The following is a 20,525-nucleotide window of genomic DNA, read 5'->3' as shown; positions in this document are numbered from 1 at the left end:
GTCCCATTTACCATAACATCCTTTGATAAAGCGTTTTAAAGCAGCACAAAGGGAGGTCCAGAACCAACACCAGCATATTAGATCAAATACACATCTGAGTCACTTGTATGTGAATAAACAGGAACCTGTTGTTTCTACAGTAGGAAGCACAAAAAACAGAAAAACAGGAAGAGGCGGTTAGATTGTGGTTAATAAGTTACAGGCCACAACGGTCTCCCCCGCCCCGGCAAAGCCTGCTGGGTAAATCTTTTGGCAAGCAGAGTGTAGTGTGTGCAGAGAGATATCGCTGAAGAAAAGAACAGGAAGAGAGGACAGCAGCGCCTTCTCTGACTAACTTTTTGGATCTCCAACTGTCTCTGCTTCCTCTTCTGTCCGCATCCAAAGGTCCCTCTCATGGGCAAAGTGAAGCCTGGGCCTCTGGCTCGGAGGCCCGACAACTCTGCGTTCAAACAGCAGAGGTTACCTGCCTGGTCTCCCATGCTAACGGCTAACTCTGTGCTGCCTTTCTTCTACTTTATGGCTTTGATATGCATGCTGCTAGGAGTATGGCTGCTTCTCACAGTACAGAGCACAGAGGAACTAAAGGTGAGTGTGGGTGTTTTCTGCAAATGTCACTTGCCTATTTAGTAGTTGTACATATGAGGAAATATGAAATAAGAAGAAATACTTGTAGAACAATGCAAATAGCATATGTGTGTTGGAGGGAATTAGAGGAAGAGACCCAATGCCCTTGTGCAATAAAAAAGGGAGTGACACAGATAGGAAAGGTCCAAGGTTAGGTTTTGAGTCGTGTAAACAGGAACCGTTTATTCACTATTCATTTGAACAATTATCTCTCCTGTCTTTCCAGCTGGACTACACAGAGGCTGGCACGTGTAATTTATGTTTTGAAAAGCGTAAAATGTGAGCAACGCAGCCCAACCCTGCATCTGCACCGCTGTGTTTAACATCAAGAAAGCATTCAAGGTAACAACCACGAAGTTTGACAACATAGATTTCACACTCTATACCCAACATGCTCCAGTTCCAGGGCTTTGATTTCTTGTCCATGCTGTAAATCTTAAAGTCAGTCAATGACAGAATTCAGCCTTACAAGTAAACATAAGCTGATGATGTGAATCCTGCTGCTCCAGGGAGACGTCTTTTTCTACTACGGCCTCATAAACTTCCATCAGAACCTCCGCAGATACATGGACTCCAGAGATGATGCTCAGATGGTTGGCAGGAAGAACAATTTAAAGGTAGCTCCACAATAGTTTTATATCAAAATAACATTGTTTGTTTATTAGTTTGTTGACCTTTTGGTACATTTGTGGACACGGTTTTAGATCATTTACTAAGCAATATTAAGAGTGTTTTTTGTGTATGTTTATTTGTTTATTAGTATTTATGCAGCAGAATGCCCCCTCAGTTTTCAATTATTATGGTTGAATTATGACTTAAGTGCTGTGTAAGTAGCATTATCGTGGAGGAGTTGGCGGACATTTTACCAACTTTCTACACTGTTAGCTAATATAATAAAACATCTTCTTTTGTAAACAAATAACATGTAAAACATAATCCTGCAAAGTAATCAGTAATACCAGCTGTAGTATAAATATAGTAGAATAAATAGTTATGGAATATAACATTATCTAAAATAATATGCACGTTTAAAAGAAATACCCAAGTTAACTTAAAATTGTAAAACTGAAACACGTAATTTGATTAAATGTACACCTAAGCTTGATGCTAATTTTAGTAACCTTTTTATCCTAACTACTAGAGCCCGAGTTCATACTGCATGCCGTTTGACAAAGACAAAAATGGAGTCCCCATCGCCCCCTGTGGTGCTGTGGCCAACAGTATCTTCAATGGTAAGCACCACTCCTACCTAAACCATCAATCATCGCATCCATCCTCCACTCTCTAACCTCTCCTCTGTCCTCCCAGACTCCTTCACTCTGAGCTACATGACCTCCAGCGGATCAGTGCGTGTCCCTCTGTTACGCAAAGGCATCTCCTGGTACACGGACAAAAATATCAAATACCGCAACCCATCGACTGAAAACATGACACTGCCTCAAGTGTTTGAAGGTAAATGAAAGATGTAACCTTGGGTCACAGAATTTGTATCAAATCATCGTGTCTGATTAGTGATTACTACGCAGGTACAGCACCGCCTCTGTACTGGCAGAAGCCCGTGTATGATCTGGATCCCCTCGACAAGAACAACAACGGCTTCATCAACGATGACCTGATCGTGTGGATGAGAGAGGCAGCCTTCCCCAACTTCAAGAAGCTCTACGGGGTTTTACACCGAGCCAACAAGCCTTTTATGAACGGTCTGCCTGCAGGGAATTACAGCGTCGAAATATCTTACAGTATCCTTTCACTGCAATCATAAATGTGTTTGTATGCGAGGTTTAAATGTCCTATTGTGTGCATTGTTTCCTTTGTCTTATCTGCAGTTAAACAAGCACATAGACAAGGACTATTTTAGAACTATAGCCTAGCTTTTTCCATTGAGCTTCTCTTTGTGATCACCTATTTGCAGCCTTGACCTCTGGCTTTCCAGACTTCCCTGTGCAGTACTTCCGAGGCAGAAAGGAAGTAGTGTTGACCACGCTGACCTGGTTTGGAGGTCAGAACCACTTCCTGCCCATTGCTTACCTCGTCACCAGCTGCCTGATCCTTCTGATAGCCATCCTCCTCACGGTGTTCTGGTTTAAGTTTGGGAAGAATGGGCAAAACATGGAGGAATGAAGGAAGAAGACGTGCTCTGGGATACTGAGGTGTGAAAAACGTTCCAGCAGCTTGAGCCATAATTGTCGTGCTGCTTTGTGAATGAAAGAACATTGATGCAAGCAAATGAAGGTTAAGGGGAAAGGTTAAAAGGTACATATGTTGAAAAACCAACGAATAATCAAGTTCGGCATCTGGGAAATGACTTCCCCCTTCATCTAACGGCCTGCATGTGTTTGGCTTTTATTGTGAAGTTGCTTTGAAGAGCCAACTGAAAGCTAGGTGTGTTAGCACAGGCGTTAAGCTTTCTTTACTTGTGGATTTTACTTGTATTTCTTTAATACACACCATTTTGTTCATGCACTGTTGATATTTATTAACATAATTATCTATTTCTTATACATTTATCAAGAATGATCAGTCACTGTGCAAAGTGGAAAACACTAAAAGGTACAATTAGCAGAACACCAATTGGAAAACAAAGCCTGTACATGTAATTCTTAGAGGGGGACATTTTATGCAAATGTTTTAAGTTCATACTTTTAATTTAAGTTTATTTTGAACATGTTTAAACGTTCAATAAACAGGAAGACAGCCAAGCAACCCTTCCCAACGCTCTCCAGATATGTTGGGTTAGAATGGGAATGTCTGGTTTTCTTCTATTTATATGGGAAGCTCTTAAGTCATCTATGGATACTCCATAATGGATTTGGGTCAGTATATTCTATTGAGAATTCCATGACATAGGATCTATAGGGCCTGCTGATTTTCATTGACCTAGGCAGCCGTAAAAAAAAACCAATGGGCTGTATTATTTCATTTTGTGGGTTGGTGGGCACTCCAGACATCCCAATGTTTTAGCATAAGCACTGAAAAGGATTTTTTTTTTTTATATGTCCCCTTTTAAGCTAAGGAGTCATGTTGAGAATATCTGTCTAATCACAGCAGGGTTAGCAAGTGCTTAAACCATGGCCTTTTTACAATGTATAATAATGTAAAAGTGTATGCTATGCTAGCCGATCTGTGAGGCTGAGCAGTGCTTTGAGCTGGATGAGATTTGAGGTGTGTTTACGACTTGCTGACATGAACCATTTGAACTGTCTGTTATGCATATATTTCCTGTTGTAGACAAAAGCTAATAGCAAAACATGTTCTTTAAAAACTCTTTATTTCTCTATATACAATCAGTGAGAGCCACAAACACATCCCTCTGTGACCAGGGAGCACCAGAACAATGTATGTAGATCGCCTCGGTTATTGAGCATAATCAAAGCAGGATTGGTGGCACAGCTGTGAGAATAACTTCTTCGGTGAGGTTGTTATTCTGTAAAGATATAAAGCAGCGTGTTCCATCTGCCCTCCTGCCACAGAGCGTTTGGTCACATTAGTACCAGAGGAGAGGAATGCAGTCTAACTGGTGCTACAGACAATGACTGAACACAAACAATGATACAACTATGAGCCGCATCGATAAACAGTCCAAAAAAGAAAAACACACAGGACTGAAATATCGAAACAGCTCAACACACATACAGATGTTGATGCACATAGATAGGAACACTCAAATGCATTAAGGCAAGATCAAACACCCATTTCAACACGAGACAATCACCACGATGCACAAATAAAATCTAAAAAGTTCAAGACAAACATACAAGAAACGATCAGCTGTAACAGATTAACCCATCTACCTATTTGCTCTGTACCATTCACTAGGACATCAACTAACTAGGCCTTTAAAAATGTTATTTTCTACATTAAGACTGCTTTCATAGTTATTTGGCTAAATGTGCGCTGAATTGTGAAAGGTGGTTCTGTTATGAATTGCATAAACACAGAAAAAGGCAACATTTGGTCTTCAATATCACAAAGTATCTCCTTTTTGTGAAAATCACTGGATTGATCAGCCTTTTCAAGTTAACATCTGACAAGGTTCATTCAAAATAAAAACGTACGGTGTCCACAACAGTGCAACCATTATTCTTTGATGTAATCAGTGAGGGAAGTGGTGGGCAATTTTTAATAAGAGTTTCTCCTCATCAGCAGGATGTAAAATAAAAATAAATATCAGTAAATCAATCAAAAGGTTTGCAGTAATGGGATTACTAGAACTATACACAATTTCAAGTCATGCTTTTTAAAACAAAGTAAGACAAAAACGTACCGTGGAAAACTAGAGCTTCTCTAGAAAAGGAGGAATTAATTGACCGTGGATGTGGAGTAACTGAATGCAACATGCAGGTAATTCAGTAAGAGAACACTTTGGGTTTGATGAATGTAAATCATCGGGTACATGTCGGTATGTAACAGAAAAATAATGGAAATCACAGTTTCACAGAATGCAGGAACTACTAAGGATCACAGAACAGGGAGTCTTTATCAAATAGTAGTCAGCTTCCTCCTCTTCATCCATCCCTCCACCTTGCACACACACATTCATCTTTGTGGTTTCAGTGATAGGACTGTAATGGCACTACACAAGCAGATTGTGACCATGCAGAAACATTTAGGCAATACAGACATCTCCAGATGAATCTAAAGCTAAGGTAGTGTTCATTCAAGACTGGAGCCGGGCTCCGGGGCTCACAGATTCACTCCTCCTCCGTCACAACCCTCCGCTGGGTTGTGTCGGGGCAGATTAAGGCCATGTGCATCCGGACTCTTCAGCTCTTTCCTTTGGGCTTCTGAGTGTTCCTCTGAGGCACCTGATAGGTCTGATCCTCAGGGGGCGTGGCCTGTCCAGTGGCGTTCTTTGGCGTATCGTAGGCCGTCCTCCCTGAGCGGCCGCTGTCTGTCCGAGTGAGCAGGGAGGGGGGCCCGGCACCCATGAAGCTACACACCGTGGAGGGCTGGTTCAGAGTGGAGCCCCCTGATGATGGGTGGCAGCCCATATCCACCACGATGGGCGTGGCGTATTCTGATCCCGTGGCTGGTAAGGGTTCTGCGTAGGCGTGATACACGTCCTGCGAGATGGGAGCGTCGTACAGGTCGGGGTCCGTGTATCCCGGGTCGGGGCCCTCGTCTGGTTTGAAGGTGGACCGGGCCCCTAATGTTGTGACGCCACTCACCAGGGGCTCAGCGTAATCTGAAAAGAGAGCATTTCATAAAGTATTAATTAAGTTTATACTTTTATCATTATTGTCATGTGTTACCCTAATTATATAACAGTGTATAGGTTACTTAACCGTCAGTAATGTACATAACAATTCCAAATAAGACCCCAAAAACACAATTTGATCATTAAAAAGGCTCCTTAAAGGCCTAGATGTTTGCCATTATAGCGCCGGAATGCAATGTTTTGATGAGCGGGTCCCTGTCTGTGTCACAGATGCTATCCTGTATACATGCTCAGGTTTTTATTCATTAAACTTTAAAAAGGCCTGTGTTTATTTATGCCAAAGATAGCTTTTTTTGGATAGAAATCTGACCCTTTCTGTAAACATCTGATCAGTAAATAGTTATGCCTGCATGTCTAGTGGAGATTAAGCAGCATAATGGAGAAGAGTTTTCATTACGGTGTGCTGCCATAACATTGATGTGGAAATATACAATTTTGAAATTACAAAGGCAGTAAGTGCCGTCAACATTAACATCAACTCAAACACTAGCAAAATAATGAAACAGTTGTATGTCATTCCTTGTTTTCACGCAACTCTGTATACAGCCGTTTGTGAATGTAATGACCTATTGAAGAAAGAATTGCTGCAATAAAGGATGAGAAGAACAAGAAGACCACAAGCTGGGGCGGAAAAAAAAGCTGATTTCACAACATTCAAAACAAAGGTTTTGCAATAAACTGAAGACACTCAGCAGTGCTTCTCCCCTGGGTGCCAGCTGGTGCCGGGTAAATCAAAGTTCAGCGCACACCAGCATACAAACTATTATATTAACAGATTTATTAAAAAACAAGAAGGAGCAAACTACACTTGTTCTTAGGAACTTTGATTTCTTGTGGTTTGAAATTGTTTTTCTTTGAGAATAAACTGAACTTGGATGAAGCTGTTTTTTGAAAACTGAAACTCCACAGGGTGCTTTTTAAAAGCAGCTGAAACCTCAACAAATCTCAAGGAACACAACCTGTCTGAATGCAGCAACCCAGTAAGGACTCTTGGTTGCTTGAACAGCCACCACAGTATTTACCTGCAGGTTCAGCATGTAGTCTGGGTACAGCCCCTCTCCCCAGCCGGCCCACCTCACTGTACCGAACTGAATCCTCTGTCTCCACCATCTTGGAGGGCAACAGCTGCTTCATGCTTTTCCACCAGTCTGCAGCAGAGACACAGTGAGCTACAGCAGAACACTCTCACCGAACACATGAAGACATTCAGGCTGTGCTGCAGACATTACATACCTGTGCGGTCCCAGTGAGGGAGATCATATGTTCCGTCTGAGCTCTTTTTCCTATGAAGAGAGAAAAATCAAGTCAGACTATATAACATGTTCATTTCCGTGCTGTCTTTCTTCGTGAAATGTTGCATTCTGTGTAATAGTCCTCATGACAAAAATGGTTTCATACATACTAGAAAGTAACATCATAAATAATCCCTTTGCAGCTGTATTAGCTTGAAAAATCAATATTACCAGTAGTAATACAAAATATGAATTGATCAGATTTGGATCGGTGGTAAAGAAATTAGTTTGGGACATCCCTCATAAAACAAAATAATAATTTGAATTGGTACAAAAATCCTAAAATGAACCTGGGTTTAGTGTTAAAGGACTCCTATCATGCAAAATGCACTTTTTGATGTCTTTTATACATACATGTGTGTCCCCGGTGTGGCAGCAGACTCACGAAGTGTCCGGAAAAAACAACCCTCTCTATTTTCTTCCTTACCCACATCTTTATTTTGAATTTTTTTTTTTCTTTCTCTACAGACCCGGAATCAGCGTTTCTCTAACAGGGCTGAAATAGAGGGGTATGAGGCATGGCTAGAATCTGTTTGGTATTTTGAGCAAAACACTTCATAGATATGTCTTTCATATAAGACATGTCCTATAAGATATGCTGAAAAATAGTATAATAGGAGGAAACTTGCATTATATGTTTTTGACACCATATTCCACCAATGCACTTTGAGCGCTTCACAAGACATTAGTTTTTTTTGTTTTTGTTTACATGACAATGAGAATACACACCTGCTCCTGCAGTGCCACGCACACACCACAGTCAGGATGAGCGCGGTCAGAACCATGAACAACACGGGCACCAGAACCGCTGCCAGCGCCACATCTGAGGGGAAAAAAGGCCGTAATAAGCGTCCGGCGGCAAATTTAGGATGAAAACAAATGAGTTTTCAAACTGAAATGTAGCGCACCTTTACCAGTGTGAGGAGGCATCGTGGTGTTCCTGATGTCGGGGGGGTGAGTGGTTTGTCCAAAGTGAGGTGGACGTTTTGTACCCATAGAAGGTGGAGTATGACGATAGGGGTCAAACACCCTTGGTACTGGCTTCGCTGTGAGACACATTTGTAAATCATATTATAGAACAAAAACATGTATAACTTACAATAACATGCAAATTCATTATTTGCAAATCCACAATTTTACCAACCAAGAATTTGGCAGCCAACCAGCTCCAACTTGAGTGCTATTCTCTGATGCCATAGGGTCGGGTGTATCCTCACAAACCGCGCCTCGATTGGAGGAAGGAAGTTATTCCTCACCTCATGCAGGTAGTTGATGTTGCCTTGGAAAATCTACCAGAAAAAGAGAGCATACTCTTATTAATGCTAGACATGTAAACCCAACTAAAGCCCAGTAGTAGTTAAGAGGGGAAAAAGTCCTTGTTTCAGACTGTGTGAACAACTGCACTGTAAGCCATGAGCTGATTATTTTCCAACTTGGCAAGCTAATAACTGCTTCCCCCACACAATAAGAGCCTGGGAATCCCAGCAGAGAGCAGCTCCATCCCGACAACCCGCCACTAAATCCATATCCATTCATTATTAATGCCCGAGTGTCCCGACTTGTCTACCACAGCACTTAACTCAAACCACTGACGGCTATCATTTCCTGCCATAAACATCTCGTAGTCAATACCAGTTGCTATGGAAACAGTCCAAGTATGTGCCCCTGCAGCTTTCTAGAGTGACATTTTTATCCATTTGCACTCATTTGAAGTTAAGAAAAAAAAAACTAAAAGCCCATGATGCAATTGTTCAGCAAATAGGGTTTATTGATTTGGTGATTGCATTACCTTGTCTTGTGTTGAATTTGCTTCCCTGTAGCTGAGCCACTGCTGGCCATCGTTACTGTGCTGCACCCGGTACGCTGAGACGTAGTATCGATACTCTCTGAGGGTGGAGCCGGTGGTGGTGATACCTGGGTGAAAGGGCAGAATAGAAACAGGAAGATGATGTAAAGTTGGCTACGACATGAAATAAAAACGACTAAAAGAGTCTAAAGCAGCTCTGTGAGGCTGTTATTCATCACAGTGCTGAATGCTAATGCCTGCTTGCTGATGGAACATGTTTGTTTAGCCGGTTAACATGATCATCATTACTTAACACAAAACTGAGGATGGTGGGAATATCCGTTTAGTAAAACCAAAGTATTGGACACAATATTTTTTGACCACAAAATGATGATAGGAAGTCAGTGGATTACTTTTCCTTTTGAAATAAACATGATTGGACCAAAATGAATGGCAGTTTATCCAGTAGAAATGTAGATGTAAAAGAAATACCAAATGAGGTCCTGGTTGTGCCAGACATAAGGATTCTTCCTCTGGGCCGCATGTGTATCTTTACAATATTTCATGACCATCTAGTACTCAGCAGTATATTGATATAATATCTATATTGTGACAGGATTGTCTTAAATGTTGGATATTGTAATAAGGAATATTTGTGGTTATTTCTTGGTTTGCAAACTGTAAAGTGACTTTCTGCTTATCGCCCAGCTATATGAGAATCCATCCAATATTCATGGTGATATTTAAGTCTAGACCAAAGTGGTGTAACAACCTACAAACCAACATGTAAAAAGTAACATGTAACCCTAGAGCCAAACTGCTAACAAGGCTGAACAAGACCACAGGTGTGTAAGCTAAGAGCCTTATTTTAGAAAATGATCGTTGTGTACCTGTGATCCTCTTCTCTCTCTTGAGGTCGACCTGCAGCCACTGCTTTAGATCACTCTGAGCAGATGCCCAGGGAAGCCCCGCCTTTTTAAGCCGCGCCCCCGATGGTGCCCACACACTCTGCTGACCGACGCTCCACTCCCACACAGACGAGGCGGACAGCTGAGTGTCCGCAACGCCACCAGACTCCAAACCGAGCGTCCCAGAGCAGCCTGCAAGCACAGAGAGGCCCATTTAATATAAATATTTAACATGTTTATTATATGCCATCCCTGTGACCTATTAGAAATGTGGCATCAGATCAAAGTTAGAGAATGTATAAAAACAGCAAAGTAATGCACTTCAGACTAATACAAATAAGGGACTCTAGGGCAAGATTTACACTCAATTAAAATAACAGATGTTGACGCTAATAATTACATCAACAGGGGAAAACAACTACAGCTGCTTATGGTGCTCCAGAACCAGAAAAAACTCACCGTTGGTCCTGAAGGTGAAGAGGCTGTCGGACAAAGTTCCTCTGAAGAGAGAAGTATAGCATCAGAAGACATAGATTAGTGTTTTTTTAACCAATAAATACTTAGAAATGCAGCGATTCTTTAAGTTAGCAATTCAACCATGAGTACACTTTTGATCTTATTTCAAACATTCATTACATGTTTGGTTTGTAATAATATAATGTAAATGTATCTGTGATTCACAACTATCTCTCTCTTACCCAGTGGAAGAGACGTTGTTAGCCAGTGTGGCCTCGTAGTGAGGGATGCCTTTGCTGCTCACCACGCTGATCCGCCCCCCCACAGCGTTGGACACCACGCCTGCATGGACGGCTGCCACACACACAGGAGAGGACTGCAGAGGAGAGAGGAGGGGGGATTAAGGGAGGCCGGTGGTGCTGTTTTATATTTCCATTACAACAAACTGCCACGACATCCGATGAACGTTGGGTAAATTTAATACATGTTAACGGTTCACAAAATTACAAAACACGCTTAGACATCCTAAACCTCCTTATATGAATACCAGTGCTTAATGTTGCAGACTGAGTGAATGCTGAATTCCCCAGTATTAAAGCATGTGTGTGTCAGACCATTGTGGGTCGATTTTTAAATCTATCAAGACTTCTTAATGTTCATGCTCTGTTTTACACCATCTTTAAAGGGGACCTATCATGCAAAATGCACCTTTGTACGTCTTTTATACATGAATATGTGTCCCCGGTGTGTCAGGGAACTCACCAAGTGTCAGAAAACACAACCCTCTCTCTTTTCCTCCATACGCAAATCTCTAAAAACGGGGCTTTAACGGATCTGATACAGACTGATACAGATTTTAAAATAGTCTGACGTCAGTGACGAGGAGCTCCGCCTATATGGCCAACTCTCCACCAATCAGGGGAATGAGAGGTTGCCGTGGCATGGTAACAGCATGGTAACATGACGCTAGTAACTCGGCCCCCTCCTTTGCAGGGGGGCGTGGTCAGCTGCAGCGCATGCAAAGACAGGGGTGGAGGAGAGCGAAATGAGGCATGGCTAAAATGCATGATCTGTTTGGTATTTTGAAAAAGAAAATGTATAAATATACCTTATATAGGTATGGCCCTACAATATATTATTCAAATATAGCATGATAGGTCTCCTTTAATAGTTACAGTCAATGAGCTGAATTTGATATGACAAGCTAGACCTGATCTGAGCTAGACCAATTTATCTGACGGTCAGCCGGTATCAGCTTATTGCAGATTTATGGTAATGTGAATATGTTTACTAATACAAATTAGGTGCAAGGTAATTAAGAAACAGTACCTAACACATAGTTGGTTCTGATGGCCCAACTGTAAAAGGTCCCAATATGTTATTTGGTCTCAATAGTATTGGTTAAACACAATTAAGAGTTTGATTTCTGCAATATCTACTAATATCACCTATATAATTAATAATAGAGCATAATCCACAATCACCCAGGACTAACTCTTCGAAGAGTAAAAACTCACATAAAGATATTTTAAGCAACAAATCAATACCGAAGATGAGTATCTCTGGTGGAAAGGCAGTTAGTTATAATAAAGCATTTGCAGGAACAGGCAGTACTGTCTTACAGTGAGCTCACAAAGAAGAACCTCTTAACCTTCAGACTGTGGCGGATAAAAGGCTGATGAGTCAGCATGATGTCACTCTTCTGTAGAGAGGATACTGAGGGTTACTGACTGTAATGATTCACTGCCGGCTGCATTCCTGTCCAAACCTGCTGCCACATCACGGAGAAGCAGACAAAAAAAAAAACACAATCCTACTCCGGTCACGAGCTCCTTCCCGTGAACAGCTGTTTGAGTGAGGTGGGATTTCATTCCTGGAAAAGACCCGCACTGGAATCCACAGCTGACAAGATTGTGGGAAAACACTGGTGACCCACAGAGTGGCAAGCACATGTATTCACACAAAGACAAAGACACACACACACACACACACGTATGTATGCACGGCAGTTAAATGCTGCCACTAGCAATCAACACTTGCCCTGTGACTCCTAAACTTCCCAAAAACACACACCACATCCTAAAGAGCGCCATACCAAACCGCTAACACAAAGCGTTGCTCCAAACCGCTCCCTGCCTCCAACTGAGGAGACCACACTCGCACACATAAAACAACACGCACACACACACATACATATAGATATGTGATATGCTGGATGTGGAAATAAAGAACACACACACTGTTAGAAACTCCAGATTTAAAAAAAGAAAAAGTAGTTGCAGGGTCTGTTTTAAGGTGGGGGAGACTCAAAGAATGCCTGAACAATAACCAGAATATTACAAATTGGTGACACACACACCCCGCGAACACAGGCAGGAATGATTCATTTGCACATATACAAAACCTTCGGCATGCTCTCCAGCCTCTTCCTCACACTGACTCACTCGCAGCTTATTGTCTCACACACTCCACACACAGCTCCGCTCAGCGCCCTCTTGCAGCTGGACTGGATTAGAGGCTTATTATTTTCGGCCAAACTATTATCTCACCTCCCTCTCACCCGCTGACCCGGCCCCTCCTCTGTTCCTGTGGGGCACCTCACTCCCTGAACCCCCCGACGCTCCTCCCTGTCCTCCCATCAGCCAGCAGCAACACACCCCTCCCTCCCTCCATATATATAAAAAAAACCCAAGCTCTGAACATGAAGTCATCAGCCAGAGACTCGGGGCCCATGACCTCAGGCTCTGCGGGGGGGATGTGAGGTCATCAGTCCATGACTCACACACCATGAAGCTTAGGCCCGTTTACAGATGGACGAAAAACGACGAAAAGATGTGAGATGAAGAGAAAAGGAGGAAAATAATGATAATGATCGCATGAGTAAGAAAATGCTGACGGATTGACCAAACAGCGGGGCGACATGTTTCACCTGGAATTGTGACGCTAGGCCACCACAAAGAGAAAACACACACACACACACACTGTATGTGCTCACCTCTCTGTAGCCATTGGGTACAGTTCCTGAAATCTCCTCGGTAGATGTCAAGCAGCCTGCAGGACAGTATTTACTATGCAGAAAGAGAGACATGCACAATGAATACATATCACACAGCTTGATCACATAAATATCCATTCCACACAAAGCAAAATGTTATTTACCTAAACTCTGCCTCTGGGAAATCAGCCCCTTTGTCCAGGCAGGTGATTAGATCTGCAAAAGGCAAACAAACAGTGTCAGAACCGGTTCCTCTGCACGCTGCACAAACCCATCACTCCCAATATCTCTCTGGCAACAGTTCAACCTCAAGGCTTTTCCAGTCAATTCATACATTTCATTATCTCATATTTACATTTCTTAAAGTTGTGAATTGTGATTTTCTCACAGAAAGATTGGCTTGAATTTAAGTAATATTTACCAACTAGGGTTGCAACTTAAAATCATTTTTCAAAGATATTCAGTTACAGCTAGATAAAAACAACACAATCATATTTTAAAATGAGTTTGAGAGACCTAAACCAAACTCTTTAGCTTTAAATTATGTTTGACAATTAATCGTTTATAAAAATAGTTCCTGATTATATTTCAGTTTTCACTATTTTTTATTCGGAAATCTGATCTTTTTAGCACTAGAAACTATATAGAGCTGAAATAGTAGAAGACTAATCATTTGACAGCAAATATTCAGTCATGGTAATCATGGTAAATAACACTGTCTTGTCAATAACCAGTTGTGTCTTATTGAAATAGTCAAAAAAGCCATTAATTGTCTTTCTAATGATGTTGGCCTTTTTGTTTTAGATAAATTGCACACAAACTTTTTCAAGTATCAACATTGTTGCTGATTAATCATTTGGTAATTGACTTGCGCTCAACTCCAGACATTTCAAAGTCATACAGCTCAAAACAAGAGTGTGTGTGTGTGTGTGTGGGGGGGGGGACCCACTAACACAAGTGTTTCAGTGATGATGAGGCACGCCACAGTCGGATGATGTGGGCGGCTGGGAAGTCTTTGTTAACCCCACGGTGTCGGTGGTCAATCTCAGTGAGTCTCCACTACATTATCAAAAAACTCATTTATCTGGGAAACCAACCAGTGAGTCAAACTGACAAACACCCCCAACCACCGCAAGTCGCCATGGTGACTGATTTACTTAGCTGTGCAAACTGTCCTCCCACGCTCATCTGCACAATCAGTTACACGACATGAAAAACACACCAGTTCTTTGAAGAGGAAAACTAGTTAAGTCCATCTGACCGCTTTGTTTGCCTTGCAGTGTGATTCAGCTGCACAGAAACACTTAGACACAATCATTATCCTCCTCTTCTTCTTGTGGCTTCAATTATCTGTTTATCTGTAAATGTTCCACATGACAAAGCACGGCCGTCTGAAATTGCAATCGTACAGTGACAACAACTTTCTTATTAATGGAAAAAAGTGTTTTGGTGTCTCATGGACTTTAACAGATGGCTGAATCTACACCAACGTATTAAACTGCCATGTACAAAGGTTTGGTGGCGACTAGAAAGACTGTTTATTTATTCCTTGATCAGATCTGACATCAACCATCTCTCACAACTTTCCATTTTGTGAATTCTGGCTTTATTAGATTATGCTGAAAGAATCTTAATACCTTAATGATGCTGAGAGTGCTTAAACTAACAAGTGATTGACAAGAAAATAAACCTCACCATTTTTCATCACAGTGCTGACTCACAAAGAAAACACTGAGCTAGTGTTAGGATTTTGTTAAATATTTACCTTAAAATAATTAACTTTTCTGTATTAAATTCCTTCTGTTCTCACATTTAAGTAGGAAAAATACAATAATTTGACACGATGACTGATGCCCAGTGGCGTTATGACTCAGCTGAACTTCCTGATATGTGGCTGGTCAGAAATCAGTATTCACAGCACGGCAGCTCTTTGTCTCTTCTGTGAGTTTAAATACACTTTTCAAAAGAGAGCAAACACCACGTCATAAATGCTCCTCATTTCGACGGAAGCAACCTTATCACGAAGCAGCAGACACAGTCTCCATTCAACTCAACTCATCTTTAACTGTTAGTCTTTTGTATGAGCTGCAAATAGAAGGTTTGCTACCAGTATGATTGATAATGAAAATGCATAGCGTCTTCCTTTATCCAGTAGCCCATTATACTTGGCGCTGGCATTTAAGAACAGAAACAGAAAAGGTACCCCCACCCTGCAGACTGGAAGCTACCGATGATCAGCAGGTGACTCAGACAGGTGTAGTTACCTGTGTGTTGGGTGGTGGAGTAGGACAGGTAGAATCCTCGCCCGCTGTGGTGGGTCCCGCTCATGAACTGGACCGTGACCTGGTGGGTGGAGGACTCGATCAGCTGTCCGACCCTCAGACCCAGGCCGCAGTACTTCACTGTTAAACAGCACAGGATGAGAAACGAGCAGTAGATGACAACGAGGCACTGGTTAGTCATAAAAGCCAGCTTATGTTTACATATACAACAAAGAATCTAACAGAACATAATATATATGTACGGTTGGTTCAAGATGACAAGTTTCTGGGTTTTGCATTACCCTGTCTGGGTGCATATGGCAATATTGACCTGCTTCCTGTATTATCCTGATTATTACATGGTTACTTACTAAAGAAATCAGTAATTTGACATTATGTATCACACTTTGATTTTACCCATCAGAACGGAGCCGAGAGAGACAAGAGCTTTGTAAAAAGTGAGATTTTATCTGCAGAAATCAGATGAATTATTTTCCTCCGTATTTTTAAAAAGGGACATCTTTTTACGGCACCATACAAATTAAAATAAAAGCCAATTAAATTCTTCACCCACAGCTGGTTTTTAATAATATTTTTCTAATAGTTAGCTTAACTCTCATTAAAAGTGCCCCCTGCAGCACTTTGGCATGAGACCAATAGTGACTGTAGACCTAATCATGTGGCCGATGCCTGGCACAGCACAGCTTGGTTTCTGAATCATTATGTAAACAAATACTTTGGACATGGAAAGTATCATAGTGAAAGTGCAAAGAGGTGAAAGCAAAGATTTCCATTTCTCTTTTATCCAAAAATATTCCTGTTTCAACTTAAATAAATAAAAACATCCAGCTCTATGGTGTCTGAAAATGATGCAAGCACTTGTGAAACTCCATCAAAACCAATTTGGTTAACTCAGAAATGCATAGTCTGACTAATGCTGAAAATTAAATTATAAGAAATAAAACTCTTCCTGGAAGTCTGCAGCTTAACGCTCAGCTTTCTGTTAAGTATCTCTTAAGGCTGCCTCATATATCTTAAAAATAAATGTATTTGGGTCAATGGAAATTATGTTTACTCATCAGCCGTATGTAGTTCAGGTCTCGGTCACACACATTTGTTTCGTTCTTTATATTAGTATTTGCCGTTAAGACTCCTTTTGAGTCCTCCTTTGGTTTGGTTATCAACCTGTGTCCTTTTGGCTCATATGTTTGTTTCAGGCTGCCTGCCTGCCATTTTATTTCACCCGTTTGTAATAAAACCACTTATAACTTTGACCAATTCCACTCTGGTTTGTGTTGCTTCCCTTTGGTCCCCCTAGCCCAGTAGGGAACGTAATACAGTAAACACAAAAGTAATATGTCATCACCTCATTTCTTTTGTGCATTAAAACACATGCAGTAACGAAGATAATAAGATTCATGCAGGTTCGGAGATGTAATGTTTAAGGATGTGGTCAACCCTGACTATTTTACTATCCTAAAAGTACCTCTGATGATATTGTGACTAAAAGGACTGTCATGCTGGTTTTTTTAAATTGACTATGGCGAACAAAGTTTTCAGTTTGGTAAAAACTAGTGCCAAAATGTAAAGTTTCTATCCCATATCAGTTTGAGCCCACTGTAGTATCTGCTCGTGACTCTCACCAATCTCACTCCTCTCGAGCCCGATGCCATTGTAGAGTCGGAGGTAGTTGACCTGGCAGTCGCTGTCTTCTATGTCCAGCTCTGCGAAGTGGAAGTGGACCCTGCTGCCGTGCGGCACGCTGATCTCCCACTCACACACCGTGTTGTTGGGGTATGTCCCCGGGTAACCCAGAGAGGACAGAGTCCCACTGCTGGGGCCAAGTACAGTGGGGCCACAGCCATCACCTGCAGGACAACACAATGTATGAGGAAAAAGAGCAGGCTGCTAAAAAACTAACATAAGAAAAGCATACAAATATTTTAATTTAGGTACTCTTCATAAGCCTTTAATGCAATGGAAGTGAGGGTTTAAGTATAAGGTAAATCTATTCTTTATTTTCCTTAAGGTAAAGAAATAGCATGAAAAACACCAAAATCAAAACTGACAAGAAGCCTCGAGTCTGCTTGAGTGTGATATCTTATTCCCTTGTGTCATAGACCTACAGTGCAGACAAACAATATACACAATATCAATGGGCAACGCTGTCAAATGGGGAGACATATGCCCTCTTTATGATAAACAAGTTCTGTATTTGAATACAAACACGTGGAAATTAGATGTTTATAAAACCACAGATGAAATAGTTTCCTAAAAATGCAAAATGTCCTGATAAATGTAGAATAACACCAATCAATCATTCAATTAGTTGATAGTTTAACCTTTTATTGAAGACACTTCTTGAAAAAAAATGCCATAATTCTCTATTACTTAAATGTAAAGACTTGCATAGTGTCTTTAGGTGGTGATAGTCAAATAGGTCAAACTAAACAAGACATTTGAATACATCAGGATGTTTTCTGGACCAAACTAAAAAATTCATAAAGAATTTGAAGCCCCTGCCTAAATAATGTAATGTGTTGTAATTAGGTTGAGCAGGAAAGCTGGCTTTGATTTAAAAAGACAATAAATACTTGTGGCTGTGAAGCAGATAAGATAAACAGATCAAAAGGTAATAAGGAAAAGGAGGTATCTGACCTTGTGTTTATGACCTTAGACTCTTTAAGGATAGTTTGTTTTTGTGTCCTCTGAGCTGTCAGAGACATTGTGTGTGGGGTGTGGACACGCACTCAGTCACGCTTCATGGGGCTAAGTGGATGTCCTGTGGACCTGGGGTTATATAAGAGCCTCTCAGTGGACACTGTCCAGATGAACAAGACAAAAACAAAGCTGCTTCCCTCAACTCTGACTCACAAACACCGAACAACTGCATGGCATTCAGCAGGAGTTCAGATTACCTTCCTCAAATTTCCCCTCATGCTCAAAAACAAATCAGAGCACAACCTAAATCACTCCTCCTGCTTTATCATAAGACCTCATTAGATATTGATATCATCACACAATATACCACGAGATACTTTCTGTGAAAAACTAAATTCTAATTTATGTGAAATGTAGAGTTATGACCAACTGTGTCCACGTGTTTACAGTCTTACCCCCATTGCTACCCCACCCCCAATCTCGCACCACCTGAGGTCGGCTGTGGGCTCTGAAAAACTGCTAAATATGCGTATTTAGGAAGAAAGTAAAGTAACTCGAATATAATCAAACATATTAAGCTTTCCGTGTTTATAGTAGTTGATTTAGGGAAAACTGTGTATACAGTGGGCTACCTGGACCGAGAAACAAGGGTAAATTGCCAAATGTCTCCTAAAGACATCTTAAATCCAGACTCCATTAAGAAAACATGCCATTTTAAAAGGTAACTCGCTTATTAGGGAACTCAAATAAGATTGGGACTGTGACTTTAAACGTCTAACATATCAGTTATAGCCCTATATTAATTCAGCTAGCAACTGATCCACCAAGCAGCCGTTATTTCGTTACAATCTGCTTTTTTTTAAAGAACCGGTTAGCCTGGTTTCACTAAACCCGTCTCTCACCATGACGGGCGGCGGCAAGCAGTGCAAACTGAGCGGAACTCCACGTACACACGGCCATGTAAGGTAGCTTTTTAACTCTGGGGGACAATAACAATATAGCGTTTTCTTCAGCTCATCTCTAAAAACACTTAAACCCCCCCCCCCCCGTGTTCACACTTCGGAGAAGCAGCATGGCCGCAGCGGTGCTTTTACGCACTGGGTCCCGCCTGCAGTTGTCACCGCAGCTGTGAGGCACCAACCTTTCTGAGCTCGACAGTCCTCCGTGGTGAGGATGATGAGAATCGACAGGACGAGAACCCTGGCCCCTGTCGGTCCCCTGCCCACCATTACCGCTCTGCCCATAGCAGCCTGCAGTCTGAATGCATAATGCTCGCTTCTGGACCGGCTGCACCGCTTCAACCTGTGCCGAGAACGTGGAAAAAACAACTCAAAACTATTCCTCGAAAGCGAGTCGGTGTGTGTTTTCCTCCCGAGGGTGACTTTTGCTTGTCTTTTTTAACAATCCAGTGGTTAGCGACACTCTCACTGTGGAGGTAACTCCACACACGCATACACACATACACATCCAAGCTGTGGAGCTACTTCCTCCACCGAGGCTCCTCCTCCTGATCTGGGATACCCGAGTCCCCCAAGTGGTCTGAATGATCCCACATCCACTAACACCCCTCTGACATGGCTGGGAGAAGTATTCTGATATTTACTTCATTAAAAGTAATGAAAACACTCCATAACAAGTGCAAGTCCTGCGTTCAAAACAAAGATTGAAAGGCTTTATTATCATAAGCACAACAAGCCACAGCAGTTGTTGGATATCAAAATGGTAACTCACACACTTCTCAAACAATACAGTATACCTAAGACAAAAAATGTGAAATATATTAACAAAAGACCGTCACTTTCTAGGGCACTTAAAAGTACTTTTTTTAAAAAGTAGTAATTGTTTAATGGTAATTTTAACACCTGTGTTTTTAGCCTACTATGTCATGGCATATGTTGCATCTTAAATCATGAAGCAGTATTTCAATGTTGTAAGTGGCCCAAGTGTTGCTGGGTTGCCAAAAAGGTTCAATATTAGATACAAATGTAATAAATAAATGAAAGAGAAAAAAATCTATAATGTAATTTGTTTTTGTTTTTTACCCAAGTCTTTGTTTATCATTGAAGACAAACAGGACCGAGCTAGTTCCAGTTTGTGATGAATGCAAAGGAGTAAAGGTAAAACTCTATTTTTTTCTACATTTCCCCCTGTTAACGTAGACGAGTAATGTATGCACGCGTTATAAGATTTAATAACTTTATAAGATTTAAAAACAATTCTTGAATAAACATTCATTCATACTTTCTGTCTCTGATGAATAACAAAGCAATTATCAACCTAACCATTGTTGTTGATTATTCACTGGGACTTATGTAATGACTCCT

The 20,525-nt window shown here is 41.3% G+C and overlaps 2 protein-coding genes across 3 annotated transcripts; one reads left to right on the top strand and one right to left on the bottom strand.

Moving 5' to 3' along the window:
• Nucleotides 1–173: 173 nt before the first annotated feature.
• On the top strand, nt 174–3,886 carry tmem30c (transmembrane protein 30C). The gene is given in 8 exon segments (XM_034213778.1): nt 174–585; nt 851–898; nt 901–966; nt 1,134–1,241; nt 1,766–1,856; nt 1,933–2,076; nt 2,151–2,363; nt 2,558–3,886. Coding segments are annotated over 8 exon segments (1,050 nt in total). The 5' UTR covers nt 174–393; the 3' UTR covers nt 2,746–3,886.
• dcbld2 (discoidin, CUB and LCCL domain containing 2) lies at nt 3,876–19,698 on the bottom strand. Of its 2 annotated transcripts, none has more exons than XM_034213776.1 (15): nt 19,343–19,698; nt 17,184–17,408; nt 15,544–15,681; nt 13,444–13,495; nt 13,280–13,352; nt 10,527–10,660; nt 10,288–10,328; nt 9,811–10,020; nt 8,924–9,048; nt 8,279–8,423; nt 8,043–8,180; nt 7,864–7,957; nt 7,076–7,125; nt 6,865–6,990; nt 3,876–5,809 (listed from the first exon to the last, which is right to left on the bottom strand). In XM_034213776.1, exons 1-15 carry the CDS (start codon nt 19,443–19,445, stop codon nt 5,388–5,390), a joined length of 2,076 nt encoding a protein of 691 aa, XP_034069667.1. In that variant the 5' UTR covers nt 19,446–19,698; the 3' UTR covers nt 3,876–5,387. The 2 variants fall into 2 exon arrangements, with proteins under 2 accessions (XP_034069667.1, XP_034069668.1); XM_034213777.1 differs by having other exon boundaries at nt 8,049–8,180.
• Between the last annotated feature and the right edge of the window lie 827 nt (nt 19,699–20,525).

This window comes from Gymnodraco acuticeps, unplaced genomic scaffold (genome assembly GCF_902827175.1).
Source record: "Gymnodraco acuticeps unplaced genomic scaffold, fGymAcu1.1, whole genome shotgun sequence".
In the NCBI taxonomy this organism is placed as follows: Eukaryota; Metazoa; Chordata; class Actinopteri; order Perciformes; family Bathydraconidae; genus Gymnodraco; species Gymnodraco acuticeps.
Note: the sequence above shows the minus strand (reverse complement) of the source record. Positions and strands in the feature narration are given on the sequence as shown.